At 45.5% G+C, this 20,712-nt stretch overlaps 1 protein-coding gene across 1 annotated transcript; it reads right to left on the bottom strand.

Annotated features, from left to right (window-relative positions):
* Window positions 1-13,504: 13,504 nt before the first annotated feature.
* Window positions 13,505-19,918, bottom strand: LOC112609713 (arachidonate 12-lipoxygenase, epidermal-type-like). Its single transcript, XM_025362749.1, is given in 14 exon segments — window positions 13,505-14,001; window positions 14,109-14,276; window positions 14,375-14,474; window positions 14,921-15,043; window positions 15,151-15,320; window positions 15,559-15,645; window positions 17,005-17,214; window positions 17,309-17,452; window positions 18,198-18,358; window positions 18,506-18,609; window positions 18,699-18,821; window positions 18,912-18,993; window positions 19,202-19,403; window positions 19,784-19,918. Coding segments are annotated over 14 exon segments (1,989 nt in total). The 3' UTR covers window positions 13,505-13,821.
* Window positions 19,919-20,712: the final 794 nt, after the last annotated feature.

The following is a 20,712-nucleotide window of genomic DNA, read 5'->3' as shown; positions in this document are numbered from 1 at the left end:
TGGAGAACAGTGAATCCCACCCTTCCCTGAGCAGCCGCCACCACTCATGTGAGCACACACAGAGCTGCACACACCGTCCTGCTCCCAACACCACCCTGTATCCTTGCTAACACCACCACCACCACCACCACAAACATACGCATGGTCACTGGCGGGAGACCCTTGCACCGCCCAAGTCATGCTACCTCTTTTGCTGCTGTGAATGCCAGCATGGAGGCTGGTACCCCAGCACCACTAGCATCCTGCTGCATCCCATGAGCATTCACGTTACCATGGTGCCACTGCTGTTGCTGCTGGTATGTGCAAATGAAAACTAATCCAGTGGCCACTGCCCTATGAAGTGCTTTGGCTGGTACTACCCATTGGAGTAATGTGACCAGTGGTCCAGGAGCACCTTGGTCCCTCCAGCACAGTAGGTTCCTAACTTTGAGCCAGAGAACAAAGCTTGGGCCTGATACCAGTTCCTCAGGGTTAGAGCACTCAGTCCAGGAATGCTGAGATGAGACAGCTCCCTAAAATCTTCCAGAAATGAAGCCAGTTGACTGAAACCACCTTATGCCACAATCAAACCCCCAAGGTCATCAAAAAGGACTAAATTTTAAAAAACCTCATCCAAAGGACAGCAACTTCAAAGACTGAAGAAACATCAGCCCACAAAGATGAGATAGAACAAGCACAAAAACTCTGACAGCTTAAAAAGTGAGAGTGCTTTCTTTCCTCCAAACAACTGCACTACTTATCTCAGTTAAGAACCTTTGCTGGAGGAGATGGCTGAAATGATGGAAATAGAATTCAGAATATAAATAGGAATGAAGATCATTGAGATTCAGAAGAAGATTGAAACTCAGTCTAAGGAAGCCATGAATCATCATAAAATGATAGGGAAGCAATGAATCATCATAAAATGATAGAGTGGACAGACTAAATAGCCAGTATAGAAAAGAACATAAATAACCTGATAGAGCTGAAAAGCACACTACAAGAATTTCATAATGCAATCACAATGCAAGACCAAGTTCAGGAAAGAATCTCAGAGCTTGAAGACTGGCTTTCTGAAATAAGGCAGGCAAGAATAAAGAAAAAAGAGTGTAAAGGAATAAACAAAATCTTCAGGAAATATGGGGTTATGTAAAGAGACCAAATATATGAGTTATTGGTATCCCTGAAAGAGATGGAGAGAATGGAAGCAACTTGGAAAATATATTTCAGGGTATCATCCATGAGAACTTCCCCAACCTAGCTAAAGAGGCCAACTTTTAAATTCAGAAAACGCAGAGAACCCCCACAAAATACTTCACAAGAATATCATCACCCAAGACACATAATCATCAGCTTCTCCAAGGTTAAAATGAAAGAAAAGATGTTAAAGGTAGCTACAGAAAAAGGACAGGTCAGATATGAAATTCTGGGTTTAAAATTCTTTTCTTGGCCGGGCGCGGTGGCTCAAGCCTGTAATCCCAGCACTTTGGGAGGCCGAGGCGGGCGGATCACGAGGTCAGGAGATCGAGACCATCCTGGCTAACATGGTGAAACCCCGTCTCTACTAAAAATACGAAAAAAACTAGCCGGGCGTGGTGGCGGGCGCCTGTAGTCCCAGCTACTCGGAGGCTGAGGCAGGAGAATGGCCTGAACCTGGGAGGCGGAGCTTGCAGTGAGCCGAGATCGTGCCACTGCACTCCAGCCTGGGTGACACAGCGCGAGACTCCGTCTCAAAAAAAAAAAAAAAAAAAATTAAATTCTTTTCTTTAAGAATGTTGAATATTGGCTCCCACTCTCTTCTGGCTTGTAGAGTTTCTGCCGAGAGATCTGCTGTCAGTCTGATGGGCATCCCTTTGTGGGTAATCCGACCTTTCTCTCTGGCTGCCCTTAAGATTTTTTCCTTCATTTCAACTTTGGTGAATCTGGCAATTATGTGTCTTGGAGTTGCTCTTCTTGAGGAGTATCTTTGTGGCATTCTCTGTATTTCCTGAATTTGAATGTTGGCCTGCCCTACTAGGTTGGGGAAGTTCTCCCGGATGATATCCTGAAGAGTGTTTTCCAACTTGGTTCCATTTTCCCCCTCACTTTCAGGCACCCCAATCAGACGTAGATTTGGTCTTTTTACATAATCCCATGCTTCTTGCAGGCTTTGTTCATTCTTTTTTTGTTTCTCTGTACAAAATGTCTTTTCTCTCTGACCGCATTTTAAAATGTCTCCTTATCATATGTGTTCAGAAAATTTGATTATGATATGCCCTCTTGTGCTTTTTTTAAAAATATTTTTTTCTGTTTAGGATCCACTGACCTTCTTGGATCTGTGGGTTTTTTGTTTTCATCAATTAAAATAAATTTTCAAGCCTTTACTTGCAAAAAAAAAAAAAAAAAAAGAAAAAGGACAGGTCATCTACAAAGGGAAGCCCATTGGACTAACAGCTGGCCTCTCAGCAGAAACCCTGCAATCCAGAAGAGATTGGGGACCTATGTTCGACATAGTTAAAGAAAAGAAATTCCAATCCAGAATTTCTTATCTGGCCAATCTAAGCTACATAAGCAAAGTAGAAATAAGATCATTTTCAAATAAGCAAATGCTGAGGGAATTCATTACCGCCAGAACTGACTTACAAGAGTTCCTGACGGAAGCACTAAAAATGAATCATTACTAACAACTGCAAAAACACACGTAAGTACACAGACCAGTGACACTATAAAGCAATCACACAAATAAGCCTGCATAATAACCAGCTAACAACGTAAGGACAGAATCACATCCACACATATCAATACTAACCTTGAATATAAACGGGTTAAATGCCCCAATTAAAAGCCACAGGGTGGCGAGCTGGATAAAGGAGCAAGAACCAATGGTATGCTGTCTTCAAGGGACCCAGCCCACATGAAATGACACCCACAGGCTCAAAATAAACAGAGGAAGAAAAAAATCTACCAAGCAAATGGAAAACAGAAAAAAGCAGGGGTTGCAATCCTAATTTCAGATAAAACAGACTTTAAACCAACAAAGATTAAAAAAGACAAAGAAGGGCATTACATAATGGTAAAGGATTTAATTCAACAAGAATGCCTGTCTTAAATATATATGCACCAGATACAGGAGCAATCAGTTAGGCAAAGAGTTGTTAGATATGACACCAAAGCATAACTCATAAAAAGAAAAAACATTGAAGCATTGGACTTCACAAAATTAAAGCTTCTGCTTTTTGAAACACACTGTTAATGAAAAGACAAGCTACAGACTGGAAGAAAATATTTGCAATCATATCTGATAAATTAATTGTATCCAGAATATATAAAGAATTTTCAAAGCTCAATAAGAACACAAATGATGTAATTAAAACTAGGGAAAATTAGGCCAGGTGTAGTGGCTTATGTCTGTAATCCCAGCATTTTGGGAGGCAGATGAGGTGGAAGGATCACTTGCGCCCAGGAGTTTGAGTCCAGCCTGGGCAATGTAGCGAGACCCTGAATCTCCAAAAAAAAATTTGTTTTAATTAGCCAGATATGGTGGTGCACACCTCTAATCTCACCTATTCAGGAGGCTGAGGTGAGAAGATCACCTGAGACTAGGAGTTAGAATCTGCAGTTAGATAGAAAATCACTCCACTGCACTCCAGCCCCAGTGACAGCAAGACTGTGACTAAAAAACAAAACAAAACAAAATAAAACAAAAAAACTGGGCAAAATATTTGAACAAACATTTCATGAAAGGAGATATCTGGATGACTAATAAGCATATGAAAAGATATTCATCATCAGACATTAAGCAAATGCAAATTAAAACCATAATGCGATATCATTGTATACCTTTTTTTTTTTTTTGAGATGGAGTCTCAGTCTGTTGCCCGGGCTGGAGTGCAGTGGTGCGATCTCTGCTCACTGCAACCTCTGCCTCCCAGGTTCAAGTGATTCTCCTGCCTCAGCCTCCTGAGTAGCTGGGATTATAGATGTGTGCTATAATGCCTGGCTAATTTTTGTATTTTTAGTAGAGACGGGGTTTCACCATTTGGACAGGCTGGTCTCAAACCCCTGATCTTGTGATCCACCCACCTCGGCCTCCCAAAGTGCTGGGATTACAGGCATGAGCCACCGTGCCCGGCCTGTATACCTATTAAAAGGCTAAAAATTAAAAATACTAACCATAAAACCAACTGTTGGTGAGGATGTGGAGTAACTGGAACTCTAGTAGGAACGTAAACAGATACAGACACTTTGGGAAACATTTTGGCAGTTTCTACGAAAGTTAAGCATGCATATACCGTGTGAACCAGTCATCCCCAAGCAAAATATTTCCCTTATAGATATTTACCCAAGAGAAAGAAAATCATATGCCAATATAAAGACTTGTTCACAAATGTCCATAGCAGCTGTATTATACTTTATATATGTCAATATTTGACTATTACAAGAGTCAAAAACTGTAAACAACTCAAATGTCCATCAGCAAGTGGCAGATTTTTCTTAAGTTGCAGTACATACATATAGTGGAACACTACTCAACAGAAAAGAATAGCAAACTGTGGACACAGGCCACAACAAAGATAAATCTCAAAATCATTTTGCTGAGTGAAAACCAAATAAAAACCCTGCATATTTTATAATTCAATTTATATAAAATTTGAGGAAATGCAAACTCATTTATAGTGACAAAAAGTAGATAGTGGTTGCCCAGGGACATAGGTGTAGAATGTAGGGAGGAAGGAACTATAGGAAGGGGCTCTAAAAGGGCACAGGGACACTTTCAGAGTTGATGGATACTGCGGTAGGTAGAAAATGTCCATGTCCTAATCCCCAACATTTGTGAATATGTTTCCAGCATTTATGAATGTTTTCTTACATGTTGAAGGGACTTTGCACGTATGATTAACAACCTTGCCATGGGGAGATGAGGCTATGTTATCCAAGTGAATCCAATAATATAAGGATCATTTTAAGGAAAAGAAGGAAGCAGGAGAGTCAGAAAAGGAGATGTGAAGACAGAAGCAGAAGTCAGGGAGATGTGGCCATGGGCCAAGAAATGCACGTGGACTCTAGAAGGGAGAAAAGGCAAGGAACAAATTCTCCCCCAAAAACTTCAGCAACAATAAAGGTCTGCTGACACCTTGATTTTAGCCCCATGAGATCCATTTCAAACTTCTCATCTGGGACAGTGAGCCACGATTGCACCACTGCACTCCAGCCTGGATGACAAAGCAAGACCCTGTTTCAAAAAAAAAAAGAAAAAAAATTCAGAGTAAATGAAAACTTTTTCCGACAAACAATAACTAAGAAACTTCATTACCAACAAAGTTGTACTACAACTACTGCTAAAATAAGTTCCTCAGGGAAAAACATGACACCAGACAAAAACTTAGATCTCCACAAAGAAATAAAAATCTTTAGAAACGGTTGAAATGAAAGTAAATGTAAAATACCTTTTAAGAAATACATTATTATGTTTATTATTTCATAAATGATTGGTCTGTGCCTACCCTAGAAAGTTATAGACCTGACCATATAGTCAACAGGTGTTTTATAGTAGTTAAGGCTGTATCAATTATGTGTCGGCAAGTTAAATTTCTAACTAGTTAGTGGTTCTTATTTTTCTCTACCTGCCTCCATTCAGAGGACACATGTGAGAACACAAAAATCACCTACATAAAAAGAAATCTCCGCCGGGCGCAGTGGCTCATGCCTGTAATCCTAGCACTTTGGGAGGCCAAGATGGGCGGATCACGAGGTCAGGAGATCGAGGCCATCCTGGTCAACAAGGAGAGACCCTGTCTCTACTAAAAATACAAAAATTAGCTGGGTGTGGTAGCGTGTGCCTGTAATCCCAGCTACTTGGGAGGCTGAGGCACAAGAATCGCCTGAACCCAGGAGGTGGAGGTTGCAGTGAGCCCAGATCGCACCACTGTACTGCAGCCTGGGCAACAGAGTGAAACTGTGTCTCAAAAAACCAACCAAACAAACAAAAAACAACAAAAAGCTCACCAGAAATATATTCCTAGGGAGCAAATAAAACATGTATCCAAACAGTTCCATATGAGTTAAAAATACTTAAGATAAACCAACACAAGGGCAGACATGTGTCCTGGAGCTGGGATACACTCATCTCCTCCCTTAGACACCAGAACTCCAGGTCTCCCAACCTGGATTCCAGGACTTACACCAGCAGCTTCGCAGGTTCTCAGGACCGTGGCCTCAGACCAAGAATTACACAATCGGCTTCCCTGGTCCTGAGGCCTTCAGACTTGGATTGAGCCATACTACCAGCATCCTAGGGTCTCTAGTTCACCAATGGCCTGTTGTGGGACTTCTCAGCCTCCATAATCACATGAGCCAATTCCCATAATAAACCCCCTCGTATATGTATATGTATATGTATATGTATATGTATGTGTATGTGTATGTGTATATCTCTCTGTCCTATTGGGTATCTCTGGAGAACTCTAATACACAACTATTGCCTGTTTAATGATGACAATTCAAGTAGTGGAAGTATACATACATTTAAGAATAAGTTTTAAAAAGATATCAACAAAAATTTGGTGATGAGAGGGAGGAAATATCTACAAGCCAATTTCATCATTGCTCATACTAAGAAATAGGTATTTTAAATGAAATTAAGGTCTTTGTATCAAAGAAATTGTAAAGATTATTGCTAGATCAAAATCATAAACCTGCTTGAACAGTCTAACTGCAATAAGAAACCACAGAGTAAAATATTATAATTTATAAATCTAAAAAAATCACATGAAAAACTAAAAAATATAGCATATCAATAGATGTAAATGATGTAAATGAACATAGCATGTATTACAAGAAAAATACTTTTATATTAGATTACAAAGAAAAACCCAACTCTCTACACAAAAGGTACATTTAAAATAAACTGATTCTGGAAGTTGAAAATAAAAGGATGGGTAAAGGTATAACAGACAAATGAAAACAAAAGCATCATTCATAATCTTAAAATTAGATATTATAGGCCGGGCACCATGGCTCATACCTGTAATCCCAGCAATTTGGGAGGCCAAAGCAGGCAGATCACGAGGTCAATAGATCGAGACCATCCTGGCCAACATGGTGAAAACCAGTCTCTACTAAAAACAAAAATTAGCTGGGGGTGGTGGCATATGTCTGTAATCCTGGCTACTCGGGAGGCTGAGGCAGGAGAATCACTTGAACTTGGGAGGCGGAGGTTGCAGTGAGCTGAGTTCACACCACTGCACTCCAGTCTGTGATAGAGCAAGACTCCATCTCAAAATTAGACATTATAGAATTCAGAGCAGAAAGCAAGGATACTTTTTTTTTCTTTTTTTCTTTTTAGATGGAATCTCGTTCTGTTGCCCAGACTGGAGTGCAGTGGCGCGATCTCGGCTCACTGCAACCTCTGCCTCTCGGGTTCAAAGTGATTATCCTGCTCAGCCTCCCGAGTAGCTGGGACTACAGGCATGGGCCACCATGCCCAGCTAATTTTTGTATTATTATTTTTAGTAGAGACGGGGTTTCACCATGTTGGCCAGGATGGTCTCGATCTCTTGATCTTGTGATCTGCCCGCCTCAGGCTCCAAAGTGCTGGGAGCACAGGCGTAAGCCTCCATGCCAAGCCTTTTGAAGACTAGAGGGAATAATTCACAATAAAAATATAACAATAATATCAATGCATCAAATAACAATAGCAATTTTTATGGTAGAGAAAATATAAGAGATTTACAAACACTGACTTTGATTATGCCAACTGTTTCCTGCCAGGGATTCTGATTGCTATGTGTGTGTCCCGTAAAAACAACATACAGGTCATCTTTTATGTTCTCTTATTTTGCTACCTTGATGTTCTCAAGCATGGTGGCCACATGATGGAGCCTGAGTCCCTAACTTAGTGAAGGAGAACTACACGCCAATCAGGAACCATTGTTTTAAATTTGTCAGGAGTGAGAAGAAAGAGAATGTCTATTATCTTTGAACCATTATTCATTTGGGCTGATTTGTTACAGCAGCTGTTACCTTAACAATGTACCTTCTAATCAATTGAGAAACCCAGTCATTGTCCTATGGGCCCTTCCCAAAAGCCTAGAGATGGAGTTTCCGGCCTATTTGTTTAAATTTGAATGGTAGCTTGTGAGTGAAAATCAGGACGACTGGGAACCAGGGACTCCCTGGAATGGGTACCAGCGTGGCAGAGAGCCATTGAGGAAAGTGGACAACCAGGAGACTATGGTGTCATAGAAAGTAAGAGATAAAAGTATTTAAGCAAAGTGAAAGTGACTGTGTCAAATGCTACCAAGAATCCACATAGACTGCTGTTGACTGTGATGACTATGATCTATATCTGACCAGCAGACTTCTTACCCATTCTGGTAAAGTATCCAAATAATAAGGTGGGAGGGGGAAAATGGGCATCCCAGTGACCCAGAGTTAGTCAAGGACAGCCTCTTTGGCCATATATAAGAGAGACACAGATAAAGATCTGGAGATGTGATGAGAGGCCTTGGGGATTTCTGTAAGATTTATATAATACAGGACCCTTTTGCTAGGTTTGGAGATTTCTCTGGCTATTCAAATCTTTTAAAACTTCATGCAGTATGGAATTGGGCAATTCTCCAGAGCAGTAACCAAAGCTAGAGATTCAACCAATGAATTGAGCCATGCAGCCATCAGACTTAACCAAAATGGGAGCAACTCCTCCAGATACCTGAAAAGTTGATGTGATATTAAACTGACAAAATAGAATCATCAAATATAATCCTTTCCATGTATTTACTAACATTTGGATGTCCCCATGAGAAAAGTATGTTCAAGTCTTTAGTCCATTTTTCCTTTTCTTTTTTGAGATGGAGTCTCGCTGTGTCACCAGGCGGGAGTGCAGTGGCGCGATCTCAGCTCACTGCAACCTCTACCTCCTGGGTTCAAGTGATTCTCCTGCCTCAGCCTCCTGAACAGCTGGGACTACAGGCGTGTGCCACCACCCCTGGCTAATTTTTGTATTATTATTTTTAGTAGAGATGGGGTTTCACCATGTTGGCCACGATGGTCTTGATCTCCTGACCTCATGATCTGCCTGCCTCGGCCTCCCAAAGTGCTGGGATTATAGGCGTGAGCCACCGTGCCCGGTCTTTTGTCCATTTTTTAATTGAGCTGCCTGTTTCTTCTCATTGATTTGTAGAAAGTCTTTAGTCTGGCCGGTATTTTCTTTCAACACTTCCAAGATTATTCATTGTCTCTGGCAGCTAATGTTTCATTTGAGAAAATGCTATCTGTATTATTGATGCCCATGTGAAAGTAATGAGATTTTTCTCTACATTTAAGATTTCTCTTTAATCTGTGGCAATGATGTCTTTGAAGGACTCTTGGCCATCCCTGTGTCTCTCTCTTTCTCACCCACTTTGGGTTAGGACCTCAAAGAGCTGCACCCTAGTGGTACAGGTGGGGTGGAAATTCAGGCCTTAAAGTGATTAAAACCCAGCATCAAATAATCTTAGTTCCTGATTGGATTACGGTGATCTGTGACTGCTAGACCCTCAATCTAGCTCTCTGCACATCAAATATTTTCTAAAGGAAGGTAAGTCTAGTTAAAAAGTTAGACCAACAGACTTAAGCTAGGTTTTACAGAACTGATAGGTGCGAAGCACTTTTAATCCACCGTTGCCTGAACGCCATGGCATTTTATCTTTTCGTTATAATAGTTAACTCTTCTTTTAAAATGATACATGATTTATTGTGTAATGTTGCTTTTGGCTAATCAAAAAAAAAAAATAATAATACTCTCTGCCTCTGCCCTGGAGAGAAGAGAACATACTAACACCATTCATTAGCTTAGCAGAAATTTAGAGACAACCCCGTGATTTTGAATAAAGATCCCTCTATGGGCCAGAAACGAACACAAAGGACCTGCTGTTAAGCTGCTGTGAAATGGGATGAGACAAAAATGAAGAGATGAACTTGAAACTGGGGTTCTCAGCCTAATAGAATCGGTGCAACTCCGGAACTCAGGATACTTTCAATATCATTTTTTACATACAGCTGCTATATTGATCTCCTGACCTCATGATCTGCCTGCCTCAGCCTCCCAAAGTGCTGGGATTATAGGCGTGAGCCACCGTGCCCGGCCTTTTATCCATTTTTTAATTGAGCTGCCTATTTCTTCTCATTGATTTGTAGAAAGTCTTTAGTCTGGCCGGTATTTTCTTTCAACACTTCCAAGATTATTCATTGTCTCTGGCACCTAATGTTTATTCATTGTTTCTGGCAGACTCCAGAGGGCACCTTCCACATGGAATACAACATACATGGCACCACGTGGAGTTTTTCAATAGCGTTACCCTTCATGAGTGCAGGCAGACTAGGGAGCGAAGGATCGATCAAAGCCAGGACACTGAGCTTTAAGGCAATTTGCGCCTGTTGTAGAAATGAGAGGTGATTTCATAAGAAATCTAGAGGTGAGCAGTCCATGTAGGATTATCACAAACAAAGATTCAGAGATCACAGTAAGCCTCTCATAGGCACAGGTGCCTGAACAGATTACCTCAGTAAAAGAGTCGTTATATCAGACCCTCTTGAGAGATGAGGTGGGAGAATCTGAAAGCTGGACTGAGGATATGACTGTGCTGTGCAGAAGAGATGAGGACACTTGCTGAGGAAACATGGGAGGATGGGGAGCAGACTGGGGAGGAAAATGGGAGTGAGGTGACACGCCTAGAAAATGGGAGAGCTGCTGGGCGCGGTGGCTCATACTCGTAATCCCAGCACTGTGGGAGGCTTTGAGACAGGTGGATCGCCTGAGGTCAGGAGTTTGAGAACAGCCTGACCGATATGATGAAACCTCATCCCTACTAAAAACACAAAAATTAGCTGGGGGTGGTGGCATATGTCTCTAATCCTGGCTACTCGGGAGGCTAAGGCAGGAGAATCGCTTGAACCTGGGAGGCAGAGGTTGCGGTAAGCTGAGATCGCACCATTGCACTCCAGCCTGGACAACAAGAGTGAAACTCCATCTTAAAAAATGAGAGCGCTCAGGGAGACAACTCGGTCATAGGGAGTGATGACAGGGGGTGTGGGAAGACCTAATTTCCTGCCCCCTCTAGCCTTGAACTTCTTTTTTTTCTTGGCTTCTGTGACCTGCATCATCCAGCTCCTCTTACCTTTCAAACTGGGATCATTCTCACTTCATGTTTGTTTTTTGAGACAAGTTTTGCTCCATCACCCAGGCTGGAGTGCAGTGGTGCGATCTCAGCTCACTGCAACCTCTGACTCCTAGGTTCAAAAAATTCTCCTGGCTCAGCCTCCTGAGTAGGTGGGACTAGAGGCTCATGCCACCCTGCCCAGCTAATTTTTGGTAGAGATGGGTTTCACCTTGTTGGTCAGGCTCGTCTTGAACTCCTGACTTCAGGTGATCCACCTACCTCGGCTTCCCAGAGTGCTGGGATTACAGGCATGAGCCACCACGGCTGGCCTCATGTTCTCTTTTATATCCCTAACTCTTGAGTATATCCCAAGGTGTCCTTGGCCCCTGACTCTTCTTCTTCCCTTGTTCATAAGTTCAGCTTGTATATCATCCAAACTGTAGAACTCACCTTTCTTTTTTTCAGTTCAACCTCTCCAATTACCTGTTTAATTTCTTCCCAGAAGGACCCTGCTATTACATCAAACTTAAAACAACCTTCCTTCTGAATCTTTGTATTTCTCGCCAGTCATGCCGAAACTGAAAATCTCAGCGTGACCTCTGCCTCTTCCTCATCCCCTCCCTCTCTTCTGAGTCTCCTTGCTACCATTCCATGCAACCACAAAAACTTCTGGCAACCAAGTCAAAGATTCTGTGAGTCTATGGTCTGTGGCTATCTTAAAATTCTTTTGTCATCTACTGAAAAGAGCCATATGATGGATGGAAGCAATACACAGAACAGGACGGGACATTAGAAGGTTGAGGGCATCAGTAGGTGAATTTGGATGGCTCACACATGTCTATTTCTACCATATTAACCATATTGTCTATGTTCCTTTTTAAAATATATGGCACATAAGTAATTTGAATGTGTAACATTCTTTAAAAGACTCAAAGAATCTTTATCTCTCCTTTTTCCCCGCCCCATTACATCAGATCCATCCAAAGCTTTCATTGGCCTCTAGATTTTATAATCAGTCTTTTAACTGTTATTGCTATGACCACAATCCTGGGCTTTGCTTCCTTCTAGCAAATGGAATCTGACTCTGCTGCATTTTGGTGCCAGGTCATTTCTGTCCTTATCTCTCCAACCTTCATTTTCCTGTTATAAGACGGTGACAGTGATACCAACCTCACAGAGAAGTTGTGAGGATAAAAAAAATTTTTTTTTTGAGACCGAGTTTCCCTCTTTATTGTCTAGGCTGGAGTGCAGTGGCGCGATCTCGGCTCACTGTAACCTCCGCCTCCCGGGTTCAAGTGATTCTCCTGCCTCAGCCTCCCAAGTAGCTGGGATTTGGGATTACAGGCACCCGCCACCACGCCCGGCTAATTTTGTATTTTTAGTAGAGAAGGGGTTTCGCCATGTCGGTCAGGTTGGTCTCGAACTCCCAACCTCAGATGATCTGCCTGCCTGGGTCTCCCAAAGTGCTGGGATTACAGGCATGAGCCACTGCGCCTGGCGCGATAAATTGATATATTTAAAATTTCTAACATAGAGCCTGGCCTACTAGTTCCTTCTTTATCCATTTATCTCCAATATCTAGGACTCTGGGATAGATGGTATGTTTTAAGGATGGAAGGATAGAGCTTGATGAGAAGAGGGTTTATCAAGAGTCCTGGGGCAGGACTGAGAGGAAGACTGGGATGCAGCGGGGAGGGACCGTGCCAGGAGGGCTGTGCCGGGAGTCACACCGGAGGCGTTGCTGCAGGTAGCCTAAGGGACGGCTTGTTGGGGATTCGCAGAGGCCTCAAGCCAAAAACCCTTGTCAAGAGCCAGGTTTCTGTGCCCCAGTGGGCTCGGTCATCCAGAACATTTGTCATTTAACTTGAGAGTGTGATGTGTGTCCGTGTGAAGAGACCACCAAACACGCTTTGTGTGAGCAATAAAGCTTTTTAATCACCTGGGTGCAGGCGGGCTGAGTCTGAAGAGAGAGTCAACGAACAGAGATAAGGGTGGGGCCGTTTTATAGGATTTGGGTAGGTAAAGGAAAATTACAGTCAAAGCGGGGGTTGTTCTCTGGTGGGCAGGAGTGGGGGTCACACGGTGCTCAGTCGGGGAGTTTTTGAGCCAGGATGAGCCAGAAAAAGGAATTTCACAAGGTAAAGTCATCAGTTAAGGCAGGGGCAGGGCATTTTCACTTCTTTTGTGATTCTTTAGTTACTTCAGGCCATCTGGGCAAATATATACGTGCAAGTCACAGGGGATGCGATGGCTTGGCTTGGGCTCAAAGGCCTGACAGACAGGTTCCAAGATACCCTTGGAAAAAAGCATTGATTGCTGGAAAAAATTTTCTTTCTTCCTTTGGAGTCTGAGTAAAGGGGCAGGAGACAGAGCAAGGTCTCTCCTCCCACCTTCCACCACCATAATCAGTTTTGTTATTTAATCGTATATTTTTACTTGTATCTAAGCCAGGTCCTTTAGCAATGAGGAGGTGTGCCAGGGATCAGGGGTGAGGAAGTGCAGGACTGGATGGACATTTAAGGTAGGGCAGCTTTGGGGGATGCCGCTTCCAAATGCAGTGGGGACTATCACCGTGTATTCCCCCATAGTTGTGTGGTGGGCAGCTCTGGGTACCCTGACCACAAAGCTTTGGGGACAATTTGTTCACCAGAGGATGTGAGGAGGACGGAATACTAAAAGGCACTCAGGGATGGTGGAGCTTTGGAGCGGAGGCGGGCAAGCCCTCTCAGATGGTCACGCTGTTCTCTACCATGCTGGGTCGAAGGTACTCATAGGGCAGGTCCAGGACTGCATTCCGGATGTCAATCTCCTTGTCCATGGCAGCCAGCTCCTCCCGGAATTGTCTCAGCACAGCTTGGGGCTCAGGGCCAGAGAAATACTTCTCCTCATGCTGCCCCAGGGCCACCTGAGAGGTGGAAAACAAGGTGGCTCAGCCCCTTGGGGCTCTCAACCCAGAATACTTCCCCTCCTTTGAGCTGCCTCCTTCCCAGGACCCGGGCATTTGCTTCTCACCATGACAGGCTGACGTCTGCCAAGGAAGTCTGTGACGGTCTTTTGCATATGTGCCTGGTGGAGATTGGGCAGTGAGTCCACTATGTCCTTCTCTGTCACATCCTTGGAGATGGGTGGGGGCTTCCGCATGGTGCATGGGCCATTAGGGATCCAGGAGTACCAGTCCAGCTGCAGGGAGGAGCCCACAGAAACCTAGGCTGATGACGGGCATTTGATCCCCCACTTCTCCATCCCAGGAGCCCTTGGGGGATGATCACATAGGTTACCTGACCCAGGTGGTTAGAAGCATGCTGACCCGTGCATGTGAAGATGCACATGGTGACAAAGTGGCAGAGCTGAGCCCGGGACTCTAAGGAGATGGGGAACCTGGTGAAATGAGGAGAATCGGAGACCTTGAAACCAGAAGACGAAACAGGTCTCAGGCAGGGAGAGCTATGTGGAGATACAGAAAAGTTATTTTTCTGTGGTCCTGGCCTGCACACCCTAAGACTCCCACCTTGTGTGTGCTCCAAGGTTAATGCGCTTGGGATGAACCCTGAGCTATGGGGAGAGGGGAGGGAAGAGTGAGGGGAAATACCTAAGAGAAGTTTTGTAACTGGTTCCAAAGGAAGCTCTCAGTGCATGAGGAGAGAGAACACTGTGTGGGAAGAGGGCGGGGGAGATCAGGAGTGCTCGTTATCATTTCTGGACACACCCTGGAGAATTCTCAGGTTCCTCGGGCAGGCAGGGTGTCTCATGATGTGAGAAGAAGCAGATTGTTTGCAGAGGAGTGGGTGTTGACAGGGGTCAGTGGGGAGGGATCCCTGTCTCACCCCCGGTCTTGGGCCATCTGCAGTCCAGTCTCAGTCATCTCTCTGCACCAGGCCTGGAGCTCTAGATCATCCTTCACGGCTTGGTCGCTCTTGTAGAAAAGCCCAACCATCCCCTCCACGTACCTGCTCCCCAGGGAAGAAGATACTCAGTCTTAGGGGCCGATGCAGGACCTTCTGGACCTACAGTCCCCCGCCCCTCCATTCACTGCCTCTGTGCCACCTTCACCTACTGGCTGATGATTCCCCACAGCCTGATGGCATCTTGGCCATAAAGAGAAGATTTCACACCCAGGAGTCCACGGTCAGCCAGGTCATCAGGAGGACAGAGGGAACGATAGGTCAAACAAGCTGTGGCTCTCTGAAGAATGTCCACGTGGCCCCCACTACCGGTGCTCACCACCTGAGGATAACCCACAGCCATGCCAAGTTGCGGAGGGAGGAAGACGAGCATCAGGAGACTCCAGGCCTGTGGTCCTACTCTAGCCCTTTTAAGCAGGAAGCTATTCAGGCATGAGGCAGGTTTGGGAGAGGCCTTCCATGGAGGAAGGAGAGCTTGGGGGAGGAGTGGGAAAGGGAAACAACCCCTAGGATTCTTCCAATATCGAACCCACCTCCCCTTCACTCATCCATTTCCGTACCAGGTCAAAAATTCCCCCTTCAGAGACAAGACGACTTCAGGCCAGGGTGTTGATCGCCATGGTGTAGCGGAAGTGGGGGATCAGGAGCTGATTATGGAAGAAAGAAATGGGACACGGTCAAATAAGAGAGGTCCCAGCATCTATGAGGGAAGAGGATGTTGAAGTGACAGAAAAGAAGGGAGAGGATGGGTCTTTATGAAACAGCCTTCTCATTAAATTGGATGGGGTCAGGGTAACATTTGGGAATATAGAGATGGGAAAGTGTCTTCTCAGAGCTTCCCATGGTGAAAGTTTTAGCTTGCTTATTTCCACAGTCTCATATCCTGGCAGGTACCCACAGATAAGCCCATCCCTTTTTGCCTTCACCCAGACCCTCACCCTCCTATAATGATATTCCTTCTCTCTGTCATACAAACATGTGCAATATTGGATACCCTAAAGAAAACCTGTGCTTGACCCCCACATCCTTGTCCTGCCATCACCTTGTTTCTTGCTTTCCCTTTCACAGCAAATCTTTACCCAGTGTTGTCTTTGCTTACTCACCTCACATTTGCTGCTCTCCCCCATGAATCAGGCTTCTTCCACTTTCCTGAGATAGCGCATGTCCATTTATTAACCAACGACTTCCATAAAATGTCACTTCTCTGTAACTTTCTTGATCTCTCAGCAGCATTTGAGACAGATAATCACGCGTCCCTCTTGAAACACTTTCTTCTCCTGGATGCCATGCATTGTACTTTTTGGTTTTCTTCCTACCTCAATGAGGTTCCTTCTCATTTCTTTTCTCACTCTGCTCCCTCCTCTCAATTTGTAAATGTTGGATCACCCTAGAGTTATATCTGGATCAAATTCTCTAGTGTCTCTACAAACCCTAGAGAACTTGATCCAGTACAATGACTTTAAATACTTTCGTTTTCTAATGACTCTAAAATCTGTATCTGCAACCTACACCTCTTCTAGGAACTCCAGACTCACATATCCAGTTGCCCTCCTGACATGTGCAAATGGGTCTTTATAGGCATTGGAAGCCTCACATAGTCAGAAAATAACTTGATTCTTCTCCCCACTAAGTAACATGGCTTCTTCTCATCTCCTCCCACCTCTTCTTTTCACCCCAACTCATGCCCTACACTTTAATCTCACCCATTATCCATGTTCCTTTCTTTCCTTGCCTCTACTGATCTTTCTGGCTATAATGTTCCACCCCTCACTTGCCCACCTGGAAACGTCCTCAGCCCAAATTTCAACTCCTTTGCAAAACCTATTCTCACTTTTCCCCCCACGTCATAGTGTGTGTGTGCCTGGGTGTTTCCATAGTACTGTGTATGTGTGTGTATGTGTCTCCACATATAAATTGATTGCTGCTAGACTGAAATGTACAAGGTGAGACTGTAGGAGCTGAAATATGAAGGACAGTCAAATACAGAATGAGAGATGCTGAAGTACCTTGTAAATAGGATGGAGGCTAGGCAAGCTTCTCATTGTAGCCACAGCGATAACCTCAGCAATCAAGTGTCCCCTCAGCAGATGTGACTGTAACTGGTGCAGCTGGAAATCAGAGCTCCGGACCCAGGTCTTGGCCAGGAGCCAGGCCATGGGGGGATCCGAGGGCAGAAAGAGCAGAGGTGGGGGACATCCATATCGAGGTGGCTGGAGCTAGAGCAGGAGAGAGAATGGGGGCTGAAGACTTGTGTATCTAAGTCCCTAAAGGAGATCAGTGTCTGGTAGAAAAACACCTGGGCCCTCTTACCTGGATGACCATGGGCAAGAGTCTTCCATCAGGCTGAAGCTTCAGCATGACCAAAGGGGCGGCCACATATTGCTGCTTAAAAATGATGACATTAGGCTTGACTCCGTCCAGCAAGGAGAAATCCACTTCAAACAGAGATCCAGCCTGCAGGGCCAGAGGCAGGAATAGAAAATAGAGTTGGAGGCGTTTTCTGGAGCCCTTCTCTCATTTTCCAGGGTGGATCCTTCCTCTACCCATCCAAGTCTATTTTACTTTAAACACCAATCACTTTCCCTAGAACCAAAAAACTGAACACAAAAGTTTTCATGACTGATGTCTTCCTTCAGACTTGGAGCTCCCTGCAGTGAAGTTTCTGGTTTTCCACCACATAAGGCCATTGCACTCTTCATATAACCCTTCTTCTGCCAGCTTTAGCCAAGGTAGCAAAAATATTTCCTTTATCTACCCACCTCCCCCCAAAATAGATTCAGCTTTTAGCTCTCCAAAGCTTTGTTTAGTTTTTCTTGCTATTTCTCTCCAGAAGCTTGAGCTCTTCCCTAAGGCTGATATATGTTCAATGAAGAAGGAAGAGAGGAAAGTAGAGACGGAAGAGAAAAGAAGATACAGGAGGAGATGTTGTAGATCAACGTTCTCAATCGGGGCAACTCCTCCTCTCCCCACTCCTCAACCCCAGGACATTCAGCAATATCTAGAGACATTTTTGGTTGTCACAACCGGGGGGATGAGGCCAAGGATGCTACTAAACACACTACGATCCACAGGAGAACCCCCCCCCCAACAGAGAATTATGTGGCGCAGAATGTTAATAGTGCCAAAGCTGAGAAGCCTTAAGTGCAGATGAAGGAGGAGAAGGAGGCAAAGAGAAGGGAGGTGGGGATAACGGCAGCACCTGGAGTTCTTTCTCCAGCTGGGTCTTCAAGTCTTCCATCCCTGGAGGCAGCACCAGGCGGGCGGGGAGCCTTGAAGAACGCCTCAGGAGCATGGGGTTTGCACCATTGAGAAACTGGTACCCAAAGAAGGCATCATTCTTCCAAGAATCACGAACCCGCTCTAGGAACATCAATTGGGGAGCAGCCTGTGAGCTCTGAGCTCCTAATCCCGCTGACCTATTACTCTTCCATCCTCTATCCCCCTCCTCTTTCAAATTCCCTGGGCTGGAAATCTGTAGATTGGTTTTGGGAGGTTGTGGAAACTGACCAGCCAGGGCAGTCTTTCCACGTGGGAATATTTTTTTGAAATCTTCCAGCCTTTTCACACAATTTATGAAATCCAGCGTCCCCTTAATGGCCATGTCCTTCAACCTGTGGAAAGAATGGAGTACAAGATGATCAACGAAGGATCCCACCTTGCGCCCTGGGAAGCAAGTCCCCAGCTTCTAGCTGTCACTCACGCTTTTGCTAGGGAGACACTAAAGTCTAAATCCTTATCCTCGAGGAATCGCTCGTCCCTGGGAAGGTCCGGTTGCCTATTCCCTGCTATAGGCAGGATTAACCCATCTTTCCAGGAGCCCCACCTGAAGGAAGAACACGGAGGTAGGCCTAAGGGGGTGGGCAGCGGGTTTCTTGGGATCTGGTAGGGGGATCAAAGACTTTCTGGGGCTCACCGGTACACCTTCCTTCTTTCTTCGAGTTCCTGTTCCCGGTACTTCTTAAACAGGTTCTGGGGGTCATCACTCAGGGTCCGGGCTGGGGGAGGGGGACAAGAGCACACACCCTCCCTGGTCACCCCTCTGCGCTGCACTCGCGCCTGGGTCTCTCCATCAGCCACCCTCCTCTGCCCCATCCTCCTTCACTTCCCCATCTCCCTCATCTTTCCCTCTTCTACAGTAGCCTCCCCCAACCCGCTTCTTCCTCCAGCCTGCCAGGGGCTGCGCCCCTTCTCCACTGAGCTCACCAGTGCCCTCGGGCAGGCAGATAATCCTGTGGCCCTGCACCCAGCGGTAGCAGGGGAAAAAGGCCTCGCCTTGGGTTCCCGGGCCCTGCACTGATATCCACTTGCAGAACCAGTCGACACTCAACAGCACGTTGTGCTTGCGCAGCTTCACCATCAGGAGGCGCCCCAGGTGCAGGGGGACGTCGATCTCAAACTCCTCCACCTGTGCAACAGGACACAGCTCAGTGGCAGGGTTGGGGTCTGCAGGGAGGGTGGCGGGGTCGGTGAACCTTCAGAGAATCCTGGCTCTGTTTCCCCACTGGAGCATACCCGGGGAGAGGTGGAGGTGAGGAGCAGCTGGTACTGTGGGGCGCCAGCTTCCCCCACGACCTGCCATGCACACCCCAGCGGGCATCTCGTGGTCTCTGCTCAAGCAGGAAATTGCCTCTCATTTCTCCTGTTCCTCTTGCTTTTCCTTTTCCTATCAGGCACACCAAGTGCACCCGACCTCAGCCTCTACCTGGCTTCCGGGGTTTCTCCAGCACCCTCCGACTGGCCCCAGCCCCCAGTGACACCTCAGAGTCCCGGGGCCCCAGCTCTCACCTTTCCCCACACCGGTCGCAGCTGCGTCCCTAGGTCTGCCTCCCCGTGCTCACCCACCAGCCACAGCTGCACCTGGTTGGGAGAGCCTGCCAGGAACAAATCCCCGGTGGCTACACGGACCGTGTACTTGCCCATCTTGCCCGGACCTCCAGGGGGATCCGGGGAGAAATCAGCTCTACGAGGATCTGAGACCCAGCTCCCAGGGAACCACGCCCAGTCCAGAGTGCCTGTTATATTTGAGTTTCAGGCTCCCCACCTCCCACCCACAGATTCCTCCCCCACTGGGAGGAACGTTGAGACTGGCCGCCAGGCTAGGGTCTCTGTATCCAGTTTCTCCCGGGGGCTCTGGAAAGTACAGCCCCACCCTTATTCACTCGACAAACACTCCCCGATGCCAGGTTCACACCCTGCCGTGAGCCGAACACACCAGCCTACAGACGATGACAGCTAAACACTAGCGCCCACCCAGTTTTGGTGAATATATAAATACAATTGCCACAGCTTTGGAGATAACAGAAGTGGAATGGCTTGAAGTGCAGGGGTATTTTTCAGTGGAAAGTTGACACTCCCCAGACACTCCTGCTCACCCACAGCTGGCCTCTCTCCTGGACCTCCTGTGCTATTGCCAAAAAAAAAAAAAAAAAGGGCTTGAACAGCCCTTCCATCTCCTCATGTTAAAAGACTCAAAATAGTTGGCTAAAGTGAAAAAGTATACAGATATATGTACCTTAACATTTTGTTTTAAACTGAAATCATAAATGTCGAGCCATTCATGAATTTTTAATAAAGGGCCAACGTGTCTTCATTGAATGGGGATCCATAATAAGAGCTCTTCTAGGTCTTTCTAGCATAAGCCACATCCAGATGAGTTGACATTTAAAACAGCTAGAACCTAAAGGTTCTTGTGGGGAAAAATACTAAATGCAGAC

This window comes from Theropithecus gelada, chromosome 16, assembly GCF_003255815.1.
Source record: "Theropithecus gelada isolate Dixy chromosome 16, Tgel_1.0, whole genome shotgun sequence".
In the NCBI taxonomy this organism is placed as follows: domain Eukaryota; kingdom Metazoa; phylum Chordata; class Mammalia; order Primates; family Cercopithecidae; genus Theropithecus; species Theropithecus gelada.
The sequence above is the reverse complement of the archived record's forward strand: the minus strand, read 5'-3'. Positions and strand labels throughout refer to the sequence as shown.